The 26,790-nt window shown below is 39.6% G+C and overlaps 1 protein-coding gene across 4 annotated transcripts; it reads left to right on the top strand.

Moving 5' to 3' along the window:
* On the top strand, nt 1-25,644 carry cpeb4b (cytoplasmic polyadenylation element binding protein 4b). Of its 4 annotated transcripts, XM_017721243.2 has the most exons (12): nt 1-486; nt 1,438-2,586; nt 13,856-13,946; nt 16,468-16,518; nt 17,856-17,879; nt 19,364-19,534; nt 19,658-19,747; nt 20,031-20,149; nt 20,581-20,695; nt 20,881-21,062; nt 21,330-21,396; nt 23,880-25,644. In XM_017721243.2, the coding sequence occupies exons 2-12, from the start codon at nt 1,477-1,479 to the stop codon at nt 23,900-23,902; spliced, it is 2,043 nt and encodes a 680-aa protein (XP_017576732.1). In that variant the 5' UTR covers nt 1-486; nt 1,438-1,476; the 3' UTR covers nt 23,903-25,644. The 4 variants fall into 4 exon arrangements, with proteins under 4 accessions (XP_017576732.1, XP_017576730.1, XP_017576729.1 ...); XM_017721241.2 differs by lacking the exon at nt 23,880-25,644 and having other exon boundaries at nt 1-474; nt 21,330-22,164; XM_017721240.2 differs by lacking the exon at nt 23,880-25,644 and having other exon boundaries at nt 21,330-22,164.
* The last annotated feature ends 1,146 nt before the right edge of the window (nt 25,645-26,790 follow it).

The raw sequence follows: 26,790 nt of genomic DNA, 5'->3' as shown, positions 1-26,790 counted from the left end.
TGTGGAGAGAGACGGACAGCAGCGGCGCAGCGCAACGCAACGGCCAACAGGAGACCGCTGGCTCAAAAAAGAAAGCGAGAAAGCGTTTTTAAAACAATGAAACCGTCGATGAACGGTTTGCAGCTCGCCAGTAAATGAACGTCGTGTTTTATTCAATGACGTGACGTTGCTCAGTTAAAGCCTGAAGCTTAGCTGCTTGCTAGCGGAGAGAGAGAGAGGTAAAGAGAGAGAGTGAGAGAGAGAGAGAAAGAGGGGGCTGTGTGTCATTGAGAAGGCAGGACACGTCAAGACGAGGCAGAAAAGGCTGCGAGGCTATCGCTAGCCACACTCGGTGTTCCTGTGGGATATATATATTTTAAAAAAGCTTTTTATCTTATTACACAAACCAGCTCGTCATTTAACTGTCATCGAATAGCTCCGTGGTTCTCGTCGCATCGGATCGGATCCTTCTCCCAGCCGTCGCCTGGACCAAGGGTAGGCAGTAAGGTGAAAAGTGATTTTATTTGTTTATTTGGAGTGCCGCTGTGGACGTGTTTCGTGTGTCATTTTTATTCGTCGTCAAACGAGTATTATACGCATTCTTTTATTCGTTAAAGATAAGACTCGCGCTGCGAAAAGCCCGACAAATTAGAAGACGTCATCATTTTTTGTGGGCTAGCTGAAAAGCTAGCTGCTTCGTCGAAAAAGGGAAGGAAATTCCCAGGGCTATTATAACGTCCAAACACCGCAGGCTTAGCTCGCTATCAGGGGGGTATCTTTATGAACTTTGACTTTGAAACCTCGTCGTGAAAAGGTATGTCGTCGTGTCACCTTCGTGTTTTCTGGCTCCGTTTCCCTCAGCTGGCCTTTTTTTTCAGAGTCTGTTAGCTAGCCTGTTAGCAAGTGCCGGTTAGCCCAGTGCTAGGAGCGAGACGTCACGAGGCAGTAATTAGGGAGAGCCAATAAGAAAGCGGCGTGTTGGCCCAGCGGCTTTAACTGCTGGTCGCTCGTAGCAACCCTGAGTGGGAACGTAAGAAAATGTCAGCGGTGGCTGACCGTTCGATTTCTGTTCGTCGTGTGATTTGGAGTAAACTGGCGTTGAAATACTTGTAAAATATACGCTGTTGTCTAAACACTAAACTGGTTATTTTCGAGCAGTTTGCCATGTCATTTATTTGTCCAAATGTAGCATAACTGGTCGTGCTCCAGTGTGCACTAATATTGAAACCCCAAGAATGATATTCGCGGTTCATCGAATTGTCTTCTAGTAGTAAGTCAAGTGTTTCGCCACTCATTCAGGGCTATTCATCAATTCAGCTGATGATTGATTGAAGACCCCCTGGATGAAATCTTCACAGATAACCCCTGTATAATTTTTGTGTGAAATCACAAGATGTGAATGAGAGACCACCTAGAAGTACATACAGATATTAACAAATCTGTTTTGATTTCTTTTAGGATAGAGTACCGTGTGGCAGTCTTAACTGGAGAACATAAATGGGGGATTACGGGTTTGGAGTCTTAGTGCAAAACAACACTGGCAACAAGTCCGCTTTCCCGGTACGAATTCACCCCCACCTGCAACCTCCGCATCACCACCAGAATGCAACACCCAGTCCTGCTGCTTTCATAAACAGCACCTCAGCTGGGAATGGCAGCAACGGTGGCTCTCCCTGGCTGTTCCCTGCGGCCACTGCCCACAGTAACATGCAAGATGAAATCCTTGGCTCAGAGAAGCCCAAAGTCCAGCAGCAGGAGCTGCAAGAGACACAAGAGAAGCAGCAACTCTCCCCTGGGCACCAGGAGGGTGGTATCATATCTGAGCTGGAGAAGGCCCGCTCAGAGGAGAGCAAGGTGGAGAGCAGCCCGTCTGAGGGCACGAATGGCAAAGAGAAGCTCCGCCTTGAGTCCCCTGTGTTGACACCCTTTGACTATCAGGAACCCTCTGGCCTGGGCACAGCTGTCCAGTCTAGCACCTCCTCCTCCCTGACCAGCTTCAACAACTGGTCGGCTGCTATCCCCCCAACCCCTTCCACTATCATCAATGAGGACATCAGCTTCTTCAACCCGGCTGCATCCGCCAACAACGGCCCGCTGCTGTTCCAGAATTTTTCGCACCATGTCAGCCCAGGCTTTGGAGGGAACTTCTCACCTCAGATTGGCCCCATCTCCCAGCACCATCCTCCTCACCCCCACTTCCAGCACCCTCACAACCAGCACCAGCAGCACCGCCGCTCGCCTGCCAGCCCGCACCCACCTCCCTTCCCTCATCGCAATGCCGCCTTTGGCCAGCTCCCCCATCTTTCCAACAACCTGAGCAAGCCGCCCTCACCCTGGGGCAGCTACCAGAGCCCTTCGCCTTCTCCTTCCTCCACCTCCTGGAGCCCAGGTGGCGGATATGGTGGCTGGGGAGGCTCTCGGGGTGGCGAGTTCCGTCGGGGCCTGAATGGTGGCATGACCCCACTCAACTCCATCTCACCCCTGAAGAAGACCTTCCCCAACAATCATGTGCCCTCGCAGAAGTACTCACGGACCAGCCCTGGCTTCAACCCTAAGTCCTGGATGGACGAAAGCATTAGCAGGAGTGAGAACATCTTCCCCTTCCAGGTATTTATAGTAAAAATAGTAATTCAAATGAGAATCTCTCCATATTGTTGTTCTTTTGTGTACAATGCTAATTTGCCTGTAGCGCGTCGTGACAAAGGTTTAACTACTCTAGAATAGAGGCCTGATGCTATAAGTGCTGGAGGCCTTGATGACTAATGTAGCACTGCCTCACTGGTTCTGAAGATAGCTCTTTGAGGGGTTTATGGCTGACGTCACCCCAAAGAGCATATCAGGGTTTGATAGCATCTGTGAAACATGATTTGTGTGCTTGAAGTACAACAACGTAGAATACATTGTGCAATAATTGTGTCTTTGCTAGGTATATGTATTTAGGTATTTAGTGGAAACGTATTTGATAAGAGTTCCAGTAGGGTGTAATTAAAGGCGCATAAAAATAAAACATCACGACTCAAATGATTTTAGGGCTGTAGTGCTGCAACTTCACCCTGAATGTGGCACTTGCGAGCTCAGCTGGTCACGTGCCCCGCTCGTATTTGTTTAGAGCCTGTCCTCTCTAGTTCAACCAAAGCAGGATTTGACTGTGTATGCTGGGGGCAGGGTGTTGGTGCTGAGAGAGTGAGATGGCAAAATAAGCTTGTTAAACTGGCAACATATTAAATTAAGTATTCCTCTCTGGGTGCCTGGTTACATTCTGAACTAAGCCTTCTTAAGCCAAATTGGCAGCAGTGGAAAAATAAGTGGTAAAGGAGATCACAGGGACATTATGTGGGCCTAATTTGGCATTTCATGGTTTTGTTGAAATTGCATTGACCTTGCCAGTTGCATAATACGTTTCTCTTTGAATGCTTTCTCTTATTTTTTGATGATCTCACACTCTTAACACAATGTTTGATTTGGTGTTGCTCACTGCCCTCTTTTTATGATAACATTAAAGTCTCTAAAATGTTTTTTTTTTTTGTGCCTGCTGAGATTGCTATCCTATCCCCAAGCTGTCTGCTCTAAATTTAGTATTGCTACAATCACATTTCTGTGGGTCACTGGCCTCATGTCACGTGCTGCTCTGTCCCTTTAAGCTTGTGCCACTGCCACATAGTTTCCATTTCATTACAGTGAACAGGTGCCTAGATCTTCTTATTGAGCCGTTTTTACATGCTGACCATAGCCTAATCAGGATACGTAGGTCACCCAAGCTGTTTTGTAGTTCTAGGTTCTGCTCTAGGTTCTAGTCTCTAGCAAACTGGCTTGTAAAAAGCTAGAGACAGGGACTATTTGATAGAGGCTGGAACCTGCGGCTTCACTGTGGAGAACAGGCAGCTCTTGTTTGCAGCTATCTGCTCCAGCTGGTTGAATACGTGATGTGACTCCCAGCACTGCATAATGATGCTGGAAGTTTCCACAGACTCTGTGTGTCTTGGCCAAGACTATCTGGTGTTTGGTGTGAAAGCAAAGGCTGTCTCTTGAGGTGGGGGGGGGTGGGGGTACACACACGAACACACACACACACACACACACACATGCACTTGCATACATAACACACACACCCTGGCGCTGGTGAAATGTGTAATTAAGCAGTTGCTCAGAGAGAAAATGAGAAATGGGAGATGCGATCATTCATGGCGGCGGAGATGGTTCTCTTGACAGTAGGCTAGTCGAGCGAAGACACTGTAAAGGAAAACAAAAAAACAAATATGGCTGATGGGAGGCATCTCTTCCTTGTTATTCGCACCAGCATTTGCTCCATGCTTGAGACTCAATTAGTGATCAGACTGACTGCGAGACAATGTAAAGAAGTTAATTTTGTGTACAGGCTTTTGTGTGCTTATTGTAAGAGAGTTCATATGCTGAAGCAAAGTTCAGTTTACCCCCCCCCCCCCCTCCCCCCCCCCCAAAAAAAAAAAAACGTAGGTGTAGGCTTTACTGCAAAGTCATGACTGACTTTGTGAGTGATTGTTAATACAGTTGTGCTGTTTGTGAGACATACAAATACATATCCACAGTACAACTTTGAAAATGCCCTTTGTCACTAAAGAAAGAAGTCCTTTTTAACCTGAGGCATGCCTCATATGAATGTAAGGCAGTTTCTCTCCATGAAAGCTCATTTTCTGTTCCCTTAATGGAAGAGGCTGTTTCCACTCTTCCTATGCTGTTTTAAGGCTGCATTTGAGTCCAAGCTCTGTGCGCTTTGGCCAGCCAGGTCTTTTACTTTCTAAAACCCCAGGCATCCTCTTAGCTCTCCGTAAGCTGTGCTAAAGCCTTCCGTGATTGCATGGGCTAGGCCCTGAGCCGGGCATGTACCCAGTTCTGGTTTGGGCACATAACTCCAGTACAGGTCTGCAAGCTTTCTACCCATTAATGGTCTCAGTGCTCTTTGATAAAGGAAAAGGTGTTGTGAGACTGTTCAACCTCAGTGATTCCATCTGAGGTCAGAAGGTTAGCATGCTTTTGCATGATTCTGTGGGCTTTTAACAGATTTGGATTCATTTGTGCATCCAGCCTCATAATTCTGCTCAGATGGATGCATAGTGTCCATAGACTTAGCTTAGTGAATTCCCTTGGTCAGTTGGTCTGCTTTCATTTGTTACATATGAATAAATTAGCTTATGTATCAGAGCCAAGGGTTTTCACTTATTTTGCATTATATGCTGATTGCATATAATTTGTTTGGCACATTTCAGTGATGAACACCAATATGGAAAACCTTGGTGCATTAACTGGAATGATTGTTTATTTATATTAGGATCTTTTAAACATGAACAGGCTGTCTGAAGGGCATAAATGTGTTAGATTTGTAAAATGACCTCGCAGAATTGAAAGATTACAGTCTGTGCTTCAGTCAGTCGTATAGTGCATGTAAAATTATGATAATTTAAATGGAGTTAAGCTCTCTATATATGCTAATATACCAATTGCCAGTAAGTCCACAAAAGGCAAATGAGTAATGTGAAACTGATATACTTGATAAACTTGACATTTTTTGCCTTGCCTTTGCTATGAAGCACGATTTATCATTGTTTCCTCTAAAATGTTTTTTCATTAGAGGTGGCAGGCCCACACTGCAAATATTGAGGATCAGACACTACTCAACTTCTAAGTGGTTGCTGAAACAAACCAAAATCACCCAAGTTTCAACGTTAATTTTTCCCAGCTTGCCCAATCTCGAATCAGTCATTGTATTTTACAGTGTTATTTAAAGATAAATAAACACACCATGCTTATATAAATAAGGTCATCCTGGTAAACCTAATGGTTGAAATAAAGCTACTCAGATTCCTACCAGAGAACTGTACTTTTTTTGCGTTATAGATACTATTAATCAATTTAAAGTTATCAGTAATATGAGTGTTAGCATTTGCATTCATAAGTTATTGCTTATTAAATATTACCTTACCTTCTTCAAGTTCCTCTACAGTTCTGGCTACCAAGTCCCAGCCCATTTTTAATTTGAAGGTATATCTCTTGTGGATAGTCTGTGAAAGGTTTTTCTTTTACCCATGTGATATGCTGTTGTGACTAACTTGGTCAATCGGCTTCACTGTTCGTCTGTTGTATGTCTAGCAGTCCAGATGTGCTATTGGCTTTTATTTAGCTTATTTTTGCTGTTGTACACACAATATGAGAGACTTGTCATGACACTTGAGTAACTGTAAAAGTTGTAGTTCTGACAAAAAAGTACCACTTTTATCTGTGTTGTTAGGGCATTCCCTACAATTATATTCATCTCATAATTATTCATATTCATTCATATTCATAATGATCATCTCCAGTACAGAGGGGTCAAAATCAACCCATGAGGAAATTAAGCTGCGGACTCTCTTTGCTTCATATTTGCGCCTCGCATACAGTTTCCTATGCGTCTCGCTCTGATGCGATTTGTCAACATACAGTGGGGCAAAAAAGTATTTAGTCAGCCACTGATTGTGCAAGTTCTCCTACTTAGAAAGATGAGAGAGGTCTGTAATTTTCATCATAGGTACACTTCAACTATGAGAGACAAAATGAAAAAAAAAATCCAGGAAATCAACATTGTAGGATTTTTAAAGAATTTATTTGTAAATTATGGTGGAAAATAAGTATTTGGTCACCCACAAACAAGCAAGATTTCTGGCTCACAGACCTGTAACTTTTTCTTTAAGAAGCTCTTCTGTCCTCCACTCGTTACCTGTATTAATGGCACCTGTTTAACCTCATTATCTGTATAAAAGACACCTGTCCACAGCCTCAAACAGTCAGACTCAAAACTCAACCATGGCCAAGACCAAAGAGCTGTCGAAGGACACCAGGAAGAAAATTGTAGAAGAGTGACTCTACAATAGGCAAGCAGGTTGGTGTGAATAAATCAACTGTGGGAGCAATTGTAAGAAAATGGAAGACATACAAGACCATTGATAATCTCCCTCGATCTGGGGCCCCATGCAAGATCTCATCCTGTGGGGTCAAAATGATCATGAGAATAGTGAGCAAAAATCGCAGAACTACATGGAGGGACCTGATGAATGACCTGCAGAGAGCTGGGACCAAAGTAACAAAGGTTACCATCAGTAACACGCTACGCCGAGAGGGACTCAAATCCTGCAGTGCCAGGCGTGTCCCCCTGCTTAAGCCAGTACATGTCCAGGCATCTCTGAAGTTTGCCAGAGAGCATATGGATGATCCAGAAGAGGATTGGGAGAATATCATGTGGTCAGATGAAACCAAAATAGAACTCTTTGATAAAAACTCGTCGTGTTTGGAGGAAGAAGAATGCTGATCCCAAGAACACCATACCTGCTGTGAAGCATGGGGGTGGAAACATCAGGCTTTGGGGCTGTTTCTCTGCAAAGAGGACAGGACGATTGATCCGTGTTGAGGGAAGAATGAACGGGGCCATGAGATTTCATGAGATTTTAGCCCAAAACCTCCTTCCATCAGTGAGAGCAATGAAGATGAAACGTGGCTGGGTCTTCCAGCATGACAATGATCCCAAACACACCGCTCGGGCAATGAAGGAGTGGCTCCATAAAAAGCATTTCAAGGTCCTGGAGTGGCCTAGCCAGTCTTTAGACCTCGAGCCCATAGAAAATTTGTGGAGAGAGTTGAAAGTCTGTGTTGCCCAGCAGCAGTCCCAAAACATCATTGCTCTAGAGGAGATCTACATGGAGGAATGGGCCAACATACCAGCTACAGTATATGCAAACCTGGTGAAGACTTGCAGGAAACGTTTGACCTCTGTCATTGCCAACAAAGGTTATGTTACAAAGTATTGAGTTGAACTTTTGTTATTGACCAAATACTTATTTTCCACCATAATTTACAAATAAATTCTTTAAAAATCCTACAATGTGATTTCCTGGATTTTTATTTTTTTGTCTCTCATAGTTGATGTGTACCTATGATAAATTACAGACCTCTCATCTTTCTAAGTAGGAGAGCTTGCACAATCAGTGGCTGACTAAATACTTTTTTGCCCCACTGTATAATACCGTTGATTTGTTTCACAAGAATTAATAAGATTTAAATATTCAAGGGTTTGGCCTCAGTTACATTGTTCTGTTAATACATTGTGCCCCCACCACCAATGTGAACTTGCCCAACTGGGCAAGTAATATTTTTTGTGCTGCTATCCCAATGTCGCATTTTACTTGCCCTATGCATTCGGCAGTCACTATTGTTGAACCCTGTCAAGAAATGCGTGCAAACTCAGGCATTCTTCCAATGCTAGGCAGGGCCAGATTAACACTTCCTGAGGCCCGGGGCTAATTACCAGGATGAGGCCCTTCATATGATGTTCTGACGCATGACCTCACACAAACCCACTGACACATCAGCGTACACAGTACCAATCTATGACAGACTACCGTTTAAAGTGAACTGGTATTATGATTTCAATTCAATTCACTTCAATTCAATTCATTTCAATTCAAGGGTAGCTTTAATATCATTACTGAATCGTTACTGAATAGTTTGCAAAAAAAACAAAACACATTTCCAGTAGATGGGGAGTAAGACAACCATTCTCTTGCCACCTTCTCTCCATTTCTGAGCGAGCGACTGAACAATGTTTTGCTCAGACATCGCTTCTGATTTTTATAGCTCCTTTCAGAAGCCGAAAAATCGGCATCTTTATGTTGACATTGTGTGGGTGCTTCAATTCCCTTTCCGACCCAATAGCTTCGCATCTCCTCATTAACTTCTCCCCAGCATGCAATATCTGTTGATATATCTATTTTCGCCCCTGCCTCAGAATCAACAGGCTCATCTGCTACATTACCCACTGGTTCTTCTCCATCACTTGTTTCCTCAGAGATTGTAGCACTATTGCTAGCAGACTGGCTAGTTGGGCTGGTTAGTTGGCTAGCGGTGGTTGGCTGCTGTCCATCACTGACAGTTGCCTCTTTGCTGGTGGTAGCTGCTACAGCAGGCTGACTACTCCACATGTTGGTTAATTTGGGTGTTTTCTGTAATAATTCTGTCGCTCTTTCCTTTTTTATTGATTGTAATTTTCGTTTTTTTGCTCCGCTCTCGTGTTTCCTTTGGCCCGACATTTTCGCTTGTTTCGTTTTTTTTTTTTCTATTAATTTTTGTCATTTGACATTCAGCGACCGGAGGCCCCCCTAGTGGCGAGGCCCGGGACTGCAGCCCTTTCAGCCCATTCTTTTAATCCGGCCCTGATGCTAGGTTATGCAAATAAAAAAACTTGGAGTAGCATGTAGCTGTTACTTTTTGGCTTTTTTTCCGTTTAGAATGAGTTGAAGCAGCAGCAGTAAGAATTTTGGCCCACCACTGCAAAAATATATATATATATATGGTGGAAACAGTTTATCACAATGTACTATATTAAAGAAAGCTAGATTTGTTTTCCAGTAATCTTCCATGATTTTGTAATGACTTTTGGCTAAAAGTGCCTACTGAACAGACAATGACCGTCAAAAATATCCCAGTACTCCCAAAATCTGTATGTTTCCTGATATAGCATCATATTCATTAAACAACATTTCTAAGGAAACTGACATTGGTGTTGTAATTGGAAGGAGCCATGTGATTGTGATAGTTATGGCTGTTTAACTCTGTCTCACTGACTGAGAGGTTGTGCTCCATTTTAATTACTTTATCACAAAAGTCAATCATGTTCCCCTGTGAAAAGATTTCTCACCCCCTGCCTTTGCAACCATGCGCATAGGCTGGATTAATAGGCTTTAGAGTGATTTAATGTTGAAGGCTTTGAAATACCTTTACCCACAAAAAACAATGTCAAGTCCCTGCCTCCCTCCTTTCCCATTCCCTCTTTCATTAGTTTGGCTAGAACATTGTGGATTAATGTCATTTTTGAAATACACGTAACACACCAGACTTAATTATTCTCGCCACAGTATTTCATCAAGGCTCATTTCTGAAAAACACTCAGTAGACATTTGCATATCACTTCAGCCACAGTGATCTGAAAACAGACTTTTAGTGGCTGTAGGTAGCCTTTGAGCCAGCTTTGTCTATGGGGCCAGTTCATAATCTTAATTATAGATTCACCTTGCAGATTCAACAGATGAACCAAAGTAACTCCCAGTAGAACAATGAAGAAACGCCTATTAGCACCTTTTTAAAACAGAGGTGCTTGACATGACAGAGTTTGCCCTGTTTTGCTAACGTCCACTTCATGCACATTTGAGTACATCATCATAGCCCTCTCAGGAAACTGTAGTGGGCAATAATTCTGAAGATGGCCTTTGACCTATTCTGATATTCTGAATCATTGTGCTAGCACTCTTCACTAGAATAAGTGCAGTATGTGAGTAGTCTCTCTAAGCTGATGGAGATGAGTGGTGCTTGGGAGCTCCAAGCAGATGTTGAATCGTGACTGAAAATGGGCAGAGTCTATGGTGAATCACAAACTAAGGTACTTGACAACAGAAGCTCTGTTAGGCATAGAGACCTGAAATCTGTCCCACCCCTCTTTCTTTACCGGAGAGACCAGATTTCCTTTGTCTTTCTCTTTGAGAACAATGGCTGAATTGCACATTGTATGACTCAGCTTGCAACAGACAGAGGCTAGAAAATTTTGATCTTTCTTGGCTCTTTCCTGGGAAGACAAAGAGCCTAATTTACCACCTACAATCAAATTTCAGTATATGCTGTGACGACCCCTAAATGGAGCAGCTGAAAGAAGAAGAAGAAGAAGAATCAAATTTCAGTATACATGTGAGAAAAGTCTGTTAGTGAAGTCTTTATTGTGTTTGAATAATTTGATGTATCAAATCAGATGAATTTATTGTAATTTCCAAGCATACCAGTAATTTTTACAAGCATACCTATTAAAATATAGACCCGTATATGTACAGGTGTTCATACACAAGATCACATCGTTATTGTTTGGGAGAAAAAAAGCCAGGATTTAAAAATACCCTTTACAGTACTGTAATTCACTAATTTTATGCACAGTCCCTGCAGTCCACAGACTAATTAAGTGAATCTTTGGTAAAAAGTTTTTTTCTGGACTGTACTGAAATGCCAAATTCAGGTGTTTGCTCAAAGGAATTGCACTGGAATGCACGTAATAGATCTGATGTTATTTCAGTAATCTTTATTCACCTGCATGACATTTTACTGGTTTGTATTTGACTTGCACCAGAAAATAATGCACACATGAAAACATTTATGCCCACCATCATTTTAATTGAAATGGCCAACACTTCTCACTAGATATGAATATATATATATATACACACACACCCACACCCACACACACCTCACAGTATGTTGCAGCATGCTTTTCTAAGCATATGATGGATATCGGTGCTTAAAACACTTTCTAGCTGCATGCTTAATTGCAAAGTGATTGTGTGTGTGTGTGTGTGTGTGTGTGTATGTATGTATATATATATATATATATATATATATATATATATATATATATATATATATATATATATATATATATATATGCATATATATATATATATATGCATATATATATATATATATATATATATATATATATATATATATATATATGCGTTTGTGTGTGTAAGTGTGTGTGTGTGCATATATATATATATATATATATATATATATATACGTTTGTGTGTGTGTATGTATGTGTGTGTGTATGTATATATATATATATATATATATATATATATATATATATATATATATATATATGTGTGTGTGTGTGTGTGTGTGTGTGTGTGTGTGTGTGTGTGTGTGTGTATATGCGTTTTATATGTTCTGGACTAGCAGGGTATGCCTTCCAAGAAGACCATCAGCTCATTTGAAAACCTGAAAAACTTGGACTCCTTTTGTGTATATTCATCCAGCTTGGAGCCCCAACAAATAAGACAAATGGTAGTCAAACAGACTACTTTTACATTTTTTCAAAACCTTTTTTACCTTTTAGGGGGAATAAAGAGGTCAGACGTTCATAACGAGTAATGACCACTCTCCGATCCAGAGTTATCGTCTCAAAGTCACTGTTTTGAGTAATATGTTTCATATTTCACATATTTTCATACTTTCTAGCTTGCTCTTTAGTGGCCTTTGCTGGATAATGTCAAGCAGAATCTGCAGTGATTTATTTATTTATTTATTTTAACACAGTACTGATCTGTGATTCATGTACAGTTCCATAGCAACCAATGAGAGCACCTGTTTCAGTGCTACCATAGTGACAGCTTTTGCTTTCAGCGCACCAGACGCTCTCAAATATCAGCACCACTGTGATTCAACATAAGGTGCATGATCAAATTGACTGACCATCTGACCTTCAAACCAACTCGGGTCCAAATTAGGGTTATATAGTGCTGATTTTTTTTTTTTTTTTTTTCTCTCCTTCTTAAAGAGCCGTGTCTGAATGTATTTGAGAGAATATGCTATTAAGCACAACATCTGGTCAATATTGTCGACATACTGGATTACAGCCTCAAAGGCCATATTTTGAATGAGCAGCATTTTTTTTACTGGTTTAACGTCATATTTAACACACTCCACCCTAATATTTTTGTTGTAGTGATCAGTAACACGGTAGAATGTATCTGTGTTCAACCTCCAAGCACTGTGTTATGACCGTGATACAAATCTGATTACACAATTTCACCATTTCGAGTGTACAAAACAGCATTCTTTTGAGCCATATTGTACTTTAGCACTGTGCTGAATCTTTCTTTATATAGGCCTAGCACTGTACACTCTAGTTACTCAAATCTCAAAGTACTTTATCCAGGACATTAAAAAGATGAAAACGCTACTATCAAATGAAAAGTAACAGCACAGTTACAGACTAGCCTAAATACCTATGTTTTTAATTTGGATTTATGAACTGTATAAGGAAAATATGAGCTTTGAGTGTTATTTTGGATGGGCTATAATGCTTCAGCTGTTCAACAAGATATGCTGAAGTTAAGAGCCACTTAAAAACGTTCAAACATCATAAGCAAATCAAAGTTCTTCCATTGTTGCTACTGTTGTTGGTGTTGGTGAGAAGTCCCTGACAATTCCTTCTGCTGGTGTGTGAAGGGAAATGGATGCAGCAACCTGAGTGGAATATGGATAATTGTGAATTCAGTTTAGTAATTGTACTGTGCTGTACCGTCTTGTGGGAAAAAAACACCTTATGATGTAACAAGTATAAAGTGTGATTTCCAAGCAGATGATGTGCAATGGACAATTTTAGGAATTGGTAGCTGTCAGAAATGAATTGCTTTCGTCAGTCACAATGGGCCCACACATTTATGGAATAGGCTACTAGAGTTTTGCTGTCTTTACTGATATTAGGGTAAATTAAGTGTAATGGAAATAAATCTGTACATCGGAAATCATGCATGTATTTTAAATGTATGTTCATGGACTCCTTTGCATATGGTTCCCTCAAATCTTCATGTATTTGTATACTGTTATGGCTGTTTCTCTTTTTACTTTCAGGTGGTTTATTTGGTAATTAATCTTTAATGGTTTACGACTCTGTGTATTAGCTTTAAAAACAAGCGAAGAGTCATGTAGAACAATTTATTGCTGCTAAGTTCTGCACTTTATTAGATTGCCACATTGGACCAGCTTTTATGACTATTTCAATACCTCTACATTTCCCAACCATTTTTTTGTGACCATGTTTAAAGTTTGCGTTAATCATTGGGCATGTCACACAGTGCAGAATAGAAGAGAATAATTAAGACTTGAGCTTGTTTGCTGCTTTACCTCTCGCAGATGTGAACAAGCGGCATGAACGGTTTGATTTTGGAGATGAAAGCGATATTCCCACCAAACTGTGGGATATGAGAAATGTCGTCATAGTTTGATTCTTGTCCTCTAATGCTCGTCTTTCCCTCCTTTCCCTACTGCACAGGAGCGCACTCGATCATTCGACGGCTTCAACATGCACTCCCTCGAGAACTCGCTTATCGACATCATGCGAGCTGAGCAGGACACTCTGAAAGGTAAGATAAGAGTTAAAAGAATGAGCTCACGTATGAAAGCCCTTTATGGATGGCCAAAAAACCTTTGTCCTCTCCTTCAGCTGTCTGCCTGATGCAGCCACTGACACGTGATACAAGTGGGGTGCTTTCTGTGTGCGAGATGTGTGGCAGTCTTTAGTTATTCTTTCAAGCTGTCAGTTTTTCTAATATGCAGTAGAAGGAGCTCCTCTTTTGTGTGAGGTTGTGCTGTGTGCCATCTCTGTTTTCCATGAAAGCTGGTTCGTTATTACTCAATTAGACTCATGTTCCCCTTTCTCTGCTGACTGCAAGTCACAAGGCACTTTCCTGCCAGACCCACCTTTGAACATGATGGGGGTAGTGGCAGTCAATGAGCCCATTTGGTTATTTTAACCAGCCTGTAAAGAAACTAGATTGCATCTTTCATGCCCACTGCTGCCTGTATGACTCTCAATAATGGAAGTGAATGTGTAAATGAAATCCAACTCTCATCCCTATTTTTCCCCCAATCTCATGTCTCCCGGTCTCTAGGAACAGCAGACCATTGCAGATAGTCTTAGCAGTTTTGGAGATTTGGAGATTTCCTTGACATCAGACATAATCTGATATTTTCTTTTTGTGTCTGTGTGAGAGAGCGGGCAGACACCTGCCTAAAGCTCTGCATTAGTACTGAGTCACTGTTCAGAGAAATGAAGCACTCAGCTGACCTACAAATGGCTGTTTTGCCATGTAACAGAACTTAGCAAGGACTTTGTCCACACTTCTAGCTCTGAAATCTCTGTAAGCTCATCACATGTTTCTTAGAGAAAAGGAGGAGGTACCGACTTCAATAGTAAATTGCCAGGGTTGTGATGGTTATAAAAGTGGTGCATCAATTTATAAGGTATAAATTGTTAAAGGAGCATAATTTTTGTGACATTTGACTGTTTTTTGCCTTGCAAAGTGTCAGGTAAGAATACAAAGCTGTCTTGGTTTTTTGTGTCATTAAGGTTGGTTTGCTTCTGCAAAGTTTTTTTTTTTTTTTTTTTTTTTTTTTTTTTTTTTTTTTTTTTTTTTTTTTTTTTCCTCTCCAAACTTTCCGATATATCAAAAGACAGAAGATCAAAGGAGAGTTCTTCAACTCATCACTCTTAAATTGAAGTGCTCTACTGGTGCATAGAGTTTCTGTATTTGGTAATGCTCAGGTTTCCTCTGTGCTTTGATCTAGCTCATCATGCAGCTAGCTTACTGTGTTTTAGTCCAGGTATTGCAGAAAATTAATTTGTTTTCTTGCCTTGTACATCTTCTACTCAACTGTTCTGGTGTACACTTTCATAAGGCTTCCTTTCATTTGCTCTGCTTACTCTTATCTTTTGATTTGTTTCAAACAGTGAACCTTCTGTGAGAGGGTTCATGATGAAATTGTCTTTATAATGGAAGCTCCAGTAATTAAAAGATAATTATCTTAACAGTCCCTCCAATAGAGTACATTCCATCTCCTGGCCAGCATGCGGTGCAAACTTGACAGTTAAGGTTGTAGTACCAGCTCTGATTCATGCACCACTACTCTGACACCTGTGAGCTTGACCCTTCTGATATTTACCAGTTAAGCTTGGAAAGGCTAGGCTAAACAAGTCATGGAAAGAGAAAGATTGACAGATGCGTGTAAAAGAGCTTTGAAAGACTTCCAGCATTGTGCTCCGCCAGTAGAAAGGGCTTTCTGTTCTCTTTGGAGGAACAAAACATTGTGCTGGCTCCTGCATTGCTGCTGGCCTGGCTACTAGATGGCTCCCCTAGTGCCTAACTGGAAAGGACTTTGGTTGTCAGTTGTGGACCTCAACAGTAGAACACTTTATGCAAACTTGCTAGTTTTGCTCCAACCATGTTTAATTTCATTCTTTTACTGGAGATGGTTATTTGAATGTCATATATTTTGACTTTGAGTTAAGAATGGATGATGGATGAGGGCTGGGAACCCAAAAAATATGCTGTACATGGAGCATGTAGAGTGCTGCCATTTAAAAGACAGTTTTAAAATTATTGACTAATTTGACTGACAGCTGTAGCAAAAGAAAAGCAGTAAGCACAGGAGCAGTGGGAATGTAGAAATTTAAATGGTCAATTTATATGTAAAAACAATTAAAATGGCATTTGACTGTTCTTATTGTTATGGACTTGCACTGTTGTTTCAGTTAGTTGAGTTTACTTACTTGAATTGGCTTACCTTGATGTATTATTGCATCTTGTAAGCTACTCATTGATTATTTAATTGTGGTAGCCTCTAGTTTAAAATCAGTTCCGTCATCAGTTTGTAAATTAAGATAAACAAGTAAAATAAGGCTGTTAACAGCAGAAAATGTTTTTCAAATGGAAACTACCTACATAGTTTTCTTTTTTACAAAAGATTTTGTAAGTTAAATGTACAATAACAAAAGTGAAATCTCCACAAAGTACTGCCACAAACCATGAGTGGCCAGTGGACACAGATGTACTTATACTCCTTTTCAGCCTTGCACTAAATGATTTATATCCTCCTCTCCCAAAGGTCGCCTTGGATTCGCCCATCCAGGAGGAGACAGCCCTTTGCCTATAAATGGTGCGTAGATGGATTTTATTGCTTTATTGCACTAGTGGCTTAACCCTGTACAAGCAGATGGGTGGACAGGTCCAGTGAGCTGTGTGTTGACACAGTCAGCAAGATTAGCAGTGTGGTTGTGCCTAGGAAGCACTACCAGTGTGCCTTAGCGCTAGCCTTTGTTGCTTTGTGGAGGGGGTAAACTCAGTCTCACCGGTTCATTATCCAGTCATTTGCTTCACCATTAGCCTATGCTCCCTCAATTGCAACAGTCTAGTCTATTTGCATAGATTTAAGACATGTACTAATGCAGATATTTATTATTTTCCAAACTTGTCACAAATCACACAAATGAAACATGAAAATTATGAAAGCTCAGGTGAACTTTCTTGTTTTCCAGGATTAAATAAATAGTTTTTCTTATTTTAAAAATAATTGTGCTTATTTAGACTGTAGACTAAGCTCAGTGAAAAAATTTAATAAATAAAGTTCATTTTTACCAAAGGCATTAGCTTTTTGAGCTTATCTCTTTCACAGCTAGCCTGTTCATTGTAAGAGCACTGTACTTCCAGCACTGGTAAAACTAAAGTGGACACTAAGGTATTGGTTTTAAATCCCAGTTTTGTTGACCTCGTGCTCTGCACATTTGTGCGTTTTCCCTACTATACGCACTTGACCCTGCCAACGAGGCACTTGTCAGTTAGTTAATGATTTGAATAATGTGTGTGTGTGTGTGTGATGAGAGAAAAAACATGTGCAAAATGTGATTGGGAGCCTCTGCTTTAGTTAAACAATATCCGTTTTGCAATTTTGAGAAACATTTCTAGTTTTGCTGTTTTGGAAATGCTGTTTATTGGCTAGGTATGTGCTCAATCCTCTTGCACTAGGGCACTGTTAAGAACACCCCCCTTTGAAAATGTATACATTTTAGTTGCTGGTATTTGGGCTCTGAGACACGTGGGGGTGTATATACTGAATCGTACTCATGATGAAACCTCAGAGGATGGGCATTCTTTCAAAGGCTTTTGGATCACCTTAGGCATCAAGCCAGGAGAATCTAGACAATTTCCTCACAGTGTTTGAGCTCCTCTTGGCCCTGCTGAACAGGAGGTAATAAAGGAAGGAATGAAGAAGTGTTGATATAGTCCAACCTCTGTTTGGTATGTAAACTGCACCATAATAGAAAGATCCTTTGTGATGCCATACACATATGTACGAGTATATGTTTAACTGATGATTAAAAAATGTTTCAAACTTACTGACGTTAGCTATGTAGGTGGGTTGGTTAGGGACATTTTAACAAAAAGATGATGTAGAAGAAACATGTTCCCTCACATGTGATCTTATTTTACATGCAGCAAGGAATTATGGGAGGCGACGAGGTAAAGAATGAACTTTTGACCAATTCAGAATGAGCAGAAATAATACATTTAGAAAATCTCTCCACATGAACAATTTAGAAAATGATGCCAGTGCCAATGTCTGCATGAAATATGGGGAACAATGTTAAATTGTGTGCATGTACATGTGCAGCCTCCATCTTCATTTGTGTTTTGATTGTGTGCCTATTTGCATCTTTCCTACCATATTTCTCTAATTTTGGGTGAAAAAGACATTTTAATTGGGGCGCTTTTTTGTGCTTTGTGCAGCGCGCGCACACACAGACACACACACACACAAATAAATAAATGAATAAATGAGTGAAGCATATTTTTGAAATATTTTATTGTAAAAAAATGGTAAGCACTGTAGGACACACAGATAAATTTATGGAGCATACTTGTCATACAGCATACAGCAGCTTTTCATAGGCAAAATCAATGCTAAATGTTGTATGTTGTGCTTAGATCTACGACTACCGTTATCAATTACTGTTATTCACACTAATAGCAGCACCTGTTAACATAAGCTGCAATCAAAAGCATGGCAAGTGGGCGAAAGGCTTAACCCTAGGTGGCCAGGCCTTTTTACATGTTTCTCGACCAAAAAAAAAAAAAAAAGATGCAAGATTAATTGTTTAGAACTTATTTATTTGTTTATGTATGTTTGTATTTATGTGTGTATGTATGTACTGAAACGTGACTAAAACAGAGTATCATTCACCTATATAGGATAATGCTATTGTGTTTTGCATTGTCTGTGTGATGCACTATCTGTGCTTGTTTGTGGCATACCACTATAGAGGTTTTGGCAAATCTCCTGTCTTTAGAAGAATTTAAACTGGTATACTGGATAAACCTGTACTCTGCCCACAACTAATATGTGCCACACGTCTCTGCTGTAGAAACATAGATACTTGCGTGTGGGTGACAGTTGGGACTAACTCCCTTACATAAACTCTCTTATAAAGCAGCTCAGGCCTGCTTTCTGTCATGTCAGTAGGAAAAGATCTGCAGTAGCTTAAGCCTAGGAACATACGGCATGGAATAACACTGCTGAAGCTCAGGAACAGATCTACACAGCTGTAACATAGCATGGGTCCCAGCTAGCCCAAACAGCATAAAGAGAAAGGGCCAATAAAAAAGAAGCAGGAACTCAGCCAGAACATTAAGAACACTGGCCAAAGCTATGATAAACAAAGAAACTGCTCTGCTTTCATTCAGAATACAAGCAAAACAGACTGGCTTATTTACTCAAAAGGTGAATTAATTTAGAATGAGCTGAGTAATTTATGTAAAACAAAACTGTGAAATCATTACGCTCGAACGAAAAATGAATTTTACATAACATTGTTTGCTTCGTGAGTGCTCTTGAAGGCTTGAAGTAATTTGCCTTTCACATGTGTTTGACTGGTAATGGGCTTTGATGTAGCCATCCGTTAGAATTGCCAAGCAAAAATACTGATCTCTTCATGGACCTCTTCCAGGCCACTCTTCTCTGTTCCCTATGGAGGATGGCTTCCCAGACGAGGAGAGGACTGAGCAGAGCCTACCTGGCCTGAGCTCCCCCCACTGCTTTCCGCACCAGAATGGAGAGAGGGTTGAGCGCTACTCCCGCAAGGTCTTTGTGGGTGGCCTTCCCCCTGACATAGATGAAGGTATCACCCCATAGAGTGAGATTGTTGTGCTGCTGTTTATGTTGAACATACTATTGAAACGCATTACTGTAGAATCAGTTTATTTTTATTACAATACAATTTATGTTTTATTGTCTTTTCCAGATGAGATTACTGCTAGTTTCCGACGCTTCGGGCACCTGTTTGTGGACTGGCCCCACAAGGCTGAAAGCAAATCTTACTTTCCACCAAAAGGTGAGTAAAGATCTGTAATGCAGCAGGCGTTTGGACTTCACCAAACCATTCTTGTGAATTTTAAAGACTATAGATTTATATATAGATATGTAGAGTATAGATTTATCTCACTGTACTAGTACATGTGATTACAATGGATCAGGTTTTGCTTCCCAGATTCTGGTTTACAGACAACGTAAAAGAAGATTCCTGATTTGTATATTGGTCTGAGAGAGTTTAGTCACTGACATAGATGTGGAGACTCACTAACAAGCTTATGGTGTTTTGTGGATTTCCCCAAAAGGTTATGCATTTCTCCTGTTCCAAGATGAGAGCTCTGTTCAGGCTCTGATTGACGCTTGCATTGAAGAAGATGGCAAGCTTTACCTGTGTGTTTCGAGCCCCACCATTAAAGACAAACCTGTAAGGGTGCCTTTTCTACATGAAACGTTGTGGTTCATGCCATATCAAAGCCAATTTATGTTCCACATTAGTATCATGACTTTTTTGGAGACGATCAGAGTCTTCAAGTAGAGGAAGAAGAGAATAAAAATATATTTAGCAAGATATAGTGTTCAAATTGTGTGAACCCTTAATTTTCAATTAGGACAAGAGACATTTACTTCCTGTCCCAATTTTTTAGATTAGCCATAAATTGTGTTGTTAAATTCTGAAAATCAACGAAAACCAAAAGTATGCAGTGTCCTTACAAGTATATAGCAGTGCAAAATGCATTTTCTCTTGTATCTGTTAAAAGAATTTGCTTTCCCTTTTCCTTTTGTGCTCATAGGCTGACTGAGCTTTTGGGTTTTACAGAGTTATAAGTTTAGAGCTAACATTCTCTATTAAAACAGGTCCAGATTCGCCCTTGGAATTTGAATGATAGTGACTTTGTGATGGATGGATCTCAGCCCCTCGATCCCAGGAAGACCATTTTTGTGGGTGGTGTACCACGCCCTCTTCGTGCAGGTACGCTGTGGCGCTGAGGACATTTTCCCAGTTACTTTACTGACAGTTACCATAATGCTTTGCAGTGTTATTGTGATAAACCCTGGATTTTAGGTTATTTCAGATAATGATAATCTCACTGACGATTCACTCAAGCAGCTCTGTGTCTGTGTGTGTATGCTTGTGCTTGTTTCTTTTGACCACAGTGGAGTTGGCTATGATCATGGACAGGCTGTATGGTGGCGTGTGCTATGCAGGCATCGACACAGACCCAGAACTGAAGTACCCTAAGGGAGCAGGGCGGGTCGCCTTCTCTAATCAGCAGAGCTACATTGCTGCTATCAGCGCTCGTTTTGTACAACTGCAGCATGGAGAAATCGATAAACGGGTCAGTGCAGGCTCCCACTGCAACCAAACTGAGACACTCCCCTTGAACCATAACACAGAACAAAAGACAACATGTTCACTAGTATGACAAAATATTGTTTAATCAGTTTTGGTTCTTTGTTAGGCTGCAAATTAAATAAATGGTGTCAGAAACGGTGACCAAGACCTTTATTTTTTGGGGTGTTTTAGTGTTTGTGATATTAAGTAATATTCCATCAGCTGCATCCATATTAGATGCCCAATTTGAGCTCTCACACTCTCTTTGCAGGTGGAAGTGAAGCCATACGTCTTGGACGACCAGCTGTGTGACGAGTGTCAGGGGACGCGGTGTGGAGGCAAGTTCGCTCCTTTCTTCTGCGCTAACGTCACCTGTCTCCAGTATTACTGTGAATACTGCTGGGCGGCTATCCACTCACGTGCTGGCCGAGAGTTTCACAAACCCCTGGTGAAAGAGGGTGGCGACCGTCCTCGCCACATCTCCTTCCGCTGGAACTAAGGTGACAGGCAGGGAGATAGACAAGGGAGAGAAGGCTAGGAGTCGCAAAATCATCGTCTGAATAAATGCACTTTTCTGTTGCTGGTTCCTTTTTAATTTAATTAAAAACACATTTTAATTTGTCATTTAATATAAAGTATAAAAAATGGATATGTATCCAAAAATATTCAGGAGAAGAGTACAATATGTAATGCATCTCTTTTTTTTTTTTTCTTTTTTTTTTTTTTGGTAATCCCATTTGACTTCTTTTTCTTAGAACACAGAGATATGAAAATATTGAGTATTAGTATAATTTGTCATTGAGTATGATTATCTGTATGACTATAATTGGCTGTTTGTTAACTTTGAATTATACAAGTATTACATTTTGTTTTATATTTGATTCAAAAGGCTACAGAGCAGACATGGCGAGAAGGTGTTGCTGATGAAGAGTGCACTTATTTCTTTGTTGAATAGAGTGCAAATGCAGTGTAAGACCCCAGTGTTTTAACCAAAGCTTAATCACAATTGGTTTGTAAGAACAGCAAAGCAAAACAAAAAAAAAAAGCATCCGTAAAGCGGATCCTCTCAATAGATCAAATATTTCAATGTTTTATCAATTTACAACCAATGCTAATATCTAATGTTTTTTGACAACTATTGATGCCGCATTAGATTTCTGGGTTTGATTTCTATTTTGAAATGCAAGTAAACTTATACCTCAAGCTTAGCTGCTAGTTTATTGAGTAAGATGTAGAAACCAAGCTGGTCTCACCCCTTTCCATGCTGACCACAGAAAAGGGAAATGACATCTGCAAAAGGCACAGTAAGATATCTGTGCTGTCACTTCCTAAGTTAAAAGAAAACAAAACAAATAGATTCCAACAGTGGTTCGGAAACTGAACATAGCATCCTAATGGGGAATGTATGGCGTTGAAAGAGCAGTAGTTTGCCCATGGGCTGGTTCAGCAGCAAGGAATCTTAATCCATTTGTGGCCCAGCTGCGCCAAAACCAGCTTTAGATTTCTCTAAGGCTGTCGGCAGCAAGGAACCTTTACTTCGTCTCGCAATGTGTGCAAATTTCCAAGCCTTTACCCCAGCCAACAACATTTTCGACCTGAAAAGATGTAAACCTAATGGCAAAAAAATGAAGATTTTAAAAGAAAAGACAGAACCATATACCTCCTGTTCTGCAGCATCTGTGCCGACTCAGCCTGAGTTAGAAGCATAACTGAAGGTAGTCCATGCATCGCTCCTCAACCCTCATGCCCCACCCCTACACATGCAGGTCTCTCACTTTGACCTGCAAGCATACAGGTTTTACTTTCAGACATTAGGGAACCAAAGATGGCTGTATAGTAGTGAGCAAGACCATAGCTCACTTTTTTTTCTTTTTCCTCCTCCAAACAGGTTTCCGTTCAGTTTATTTACGCTATGCCACCCCCCTTCCCCCCCCCCCCCCCCCCCCCCCCCCCCACACACACACACACACACACACACACACACACACACACACACACACACACACACCTCATTCCATTCAATATTTATGACCAGATGAACTCCAGCAAACCAAAGATTGGCCTTGAATTGATAAGCATGCAGTCAAAATCCACAGTAACACTAGTGAAAACCACTGAGCCCAGTGTACACTGGCCTTTCCGCAAGTCCACTCACTTCTTTCCAAAGGTCAAAAAAGGAGACATATGTTGTTCAGCAGTCGGGTATTGTCTTGAGGAAATTTATGCTAGCCGTCAGATTTTGGGAGGTAATGTGTAAAGCTTTGAGCAAAGTATGTGATTTGGTTGATGATTACAAGCTTTCATTATCTGATTCTGCTAGCGTAAACGTCAGGGAGATAGTGAAGAATTATAACTTGATACACTAGTGAGAAACTTATCCTCGTGTTGGCTTGATGGTGTTCTAGTGCACCCATTCTGTACCATCACTTAGGCTTGTGGGTGTGGTGGTTGAACATTTTAGAAGTTAAACACTTTTTGAAGAATTTGCTGTTAATGAGATGAGATAAAGATTATTTTATACATGGCCTGCTGATTTTTGGTACAGTGTTTTCTAGCTAAATTATTTTGTCATGCACATATAAACATTTATTATGCACTACTTTTCTAAATACTTTTTTTTTTTTCAACAGTCATTTTAGGCACATTTTTCACAAATGGGAAAACTCCTTTTTGCAATACCTCAATTTTTCACATTGTGAAAGGTAGCTTTTGTACTTTTGTTACTGAGAGATCTGCATATATGGAAATTTTCATTTAAGAGAAAAAAAGTTGAGTGATTTTAATATATATTATTTTCAATTATGCTTTTTATACATTTCAGTGCTGAGGAATCTTTACAACTAAGCGCACACTTGCGTTGATGCGACTTCAAATCTGCAGAGGAAAGATCAAAGTATACCGCTTAAGGTCTTGGATCTTGTACACTAGATTTTAATGACACACACACACACACACATACACACACATACACACACATACATATATATATATATATATATATATATATATATATATATATATATATACACACACACACATACACACACACACACACACATGGGTTTTTAAAAAAAAAAAAAAAAAAACCTAAACAACAGCATGGCAAGACCAAGTTGTCATTAAATTGTTAATATTAAAAATGGTTATCCTAGTTGGAAAAAAAGGTAAACTTGTAATTTTAGTTTCCTCTCCATAGCAGGAATATATAATATAAGGAGAATGCAAAATTTGGTTCATGTTTAGGCTGACTCTCGTATCACAAGAATGGATGTTTGATGTTTAGGTATTTTAACATTTGAAAATATATATTCTTGAACTGCCAACTAGCTCCTATTGTAATCCTTAGCATGCATGATGAGAAAAAAAATAAGTACATGAATTAGCTATTAAAATTAATTGTTGTGGTTGTGCACCAGATGTTTCTAAACATTTAATTTGTTAAGGACACCCCACACCCTGCACCCTCCTGTATGTTATTCTCTATGCCTTCCCCATAATCCAGTATCTTCAGGATGCACAGATAAAGCAAACATTAAAGCGAAGAGAGAACTCTAAAAAAAAATAAAATAAAAAAAATAAAAAATCCAGCTAGCAGTGCAGGACGAGAGCATCTTATTGGACGCTGTTGAAAAGACTTGAGAACTTCATCCCTACTGTCTGTTTGAAGTAAAATCACAAACTATTTGGAGGAAGGGGAACTTTAAGACTTGAATGTGGTAAATGTTGCAAGTTAACTTCGAGTTGTTATGTGCAATACTTTTTTTGAACTTTTTCCAGATAAAGACTCTTTGCAATGTAATTCTTTAATGCCATTTTTAATTGCTGACATTTAAAGAAGATGTTAATATGTTTTTCACAGTCATTTTCTACTGTTATTGTAATCCTTTTCATGCTGGTGTTTGTAAAAAAGAAAAGAAAAGAAATCAAACTATTTGTACTAATATAAATAATTGAAGTTATTTTTAAAACATTAAAGGTTTTGTGCTCATTTGCTTATTTTGTTTATTTCAAGCTACTGTGATTGATTGCATTGTAATTATTAGGTCAACAATGTATTTAGCTGTTTATTGGTATATTTTTAATTGGAATGTATAATTAATTTTTATAATTTTGATCAGATTTTTGTTATATTTTTGAGGTGAAGCTTTTAATATGTTAAAGTGTCTAGTTTTTACTAATTGCTATATTGTGCTCCACAATATATGGTTCACATTTTCTGAAGGAAAATAAATATTTAAATATCTGTCTGTTAATGATGTTACTTAATGGCAAAATTTCAATAGTTTTTAACTGTGTATGGGAAGGTTGTTGTATTTATTAATAGCATTTTTTTACTTAAGATATCACCTTAATTTTTATTGTCATTTCACTTTATAAGTTCCTATTTTTGTATTTTTCTTTCTAATTAAGTTATGTTATACAAATGTCCATATTCTAGGAGTTGGTCTGTAAGTGCTAGTGAAACAAAAAGAAAAATCTAATGTTATTTAATTGTTTGCAGCCAACTATTTATAACAATATGCATAATTTTTAAATATTTGTAATGTGAAATGTTGAATGAATAAATCTTAACTGTGACAAGAAAAGTTCACGTGGGTTATTTTTTCATAAAAGCGTGTTTGTGCTTATTCGTGGTGTGCCCTCCGATTGTATGATCTTGTCAGTTGGAGCCCCTGACACATGCAAATTAGAATTATTATTGAATGTCTCAGTGGCTTTAGAAGGCAATGACACAAAGGAATTGCTGATGTGTATATGAATGATTATGCTTGCATATCTATCTTATTTATACTGAGTATGGTTATGTTCAAGTGACTGAAAATAGCATTTGACATGGAATGTAGATAAATTTTATGTACAGCACGAATGCTCAGTAGCACCATCTGGTGTTTAGTGATGTTACCATGAAGAACTGCTTTATTATTCTGAGCAACACCCATTCACTGCTAGCTACCAAAATAATGTTGCTGGATGTCTTTTCCAGTTTGTTTTGATGCTGTTAGCTAGTAGTTCTCCACATTATGTACGTTAGGTCCAGCATCATAGCCGAATGTCTCCATATGTGAAACTGAATGATTTTATATAGAGCCCTTTTATATCCTCTAGGCCAGTGGAGATATACATGTTTCACCTTCAAGAATCTTTTGAGGCAATACTTAGGTCATGTGGGGTTGATTAACATTGGAGCTAAGGTCTGCAGGGAGGTAGCTCTCCAGGAGCAGAGTTGGTGACCACTGCTCTAGGCTATAGTGGCTGATCAAAAGTAAAAACCTGGATGGGCACTTTTCCTGAAATTACTTCTTTTGGTATGCAAAATTTCTTGTTACAACACCAACACAAACGTTTTGCTGAAGAAAGTGCCATTCTCGAAAAGGCGGGAATAAACTTTTAATCTTAATTTGTGAAAAATATTTTGCTGAAAAGCCTTTTGGCAGTGGTGTTACTGCCTGGAGGCCCCATTTTTCCTGCCAGACAAGGTTTTTGACCAGAGTATATACATTTTAGTGGCTTATTAGTTAATGACGGCAAATTGCACTTTTATACTGCTGACAGAGTATGCGTTAAGCCAAATTTAGTCAGCAAAATTTTCTATGCACAAAACACATTCTAGACAGACTTCAGTTGTAGATCATGGAAAGACAAAATCATACTCTGCACCATACTGATTGAGATGTGCAGATACAAAATGCAAACCAAGCTGAATCTACTCTTAAACAGAAACTGCTCTCCTG

The sequence above is a fragment of the Pygocentrus nattereri genome, chromosome 16 (genome assembly GCF_015220715.1).
Source record: "Pygocentrus nattereri isolate fPygNat1 chromosome 16, fPygNat1.pri, whole genome shotgun sequence".
NCBI lineage: Eukaryota > Metazoa > Chordata > Actinopteri > Characiformes > Serrasalmidae > Pygocentrus > Pygocentrus nattereri.
This window is presented reverse-complemented; position numbering and strand designations above follow the sequence as displayed.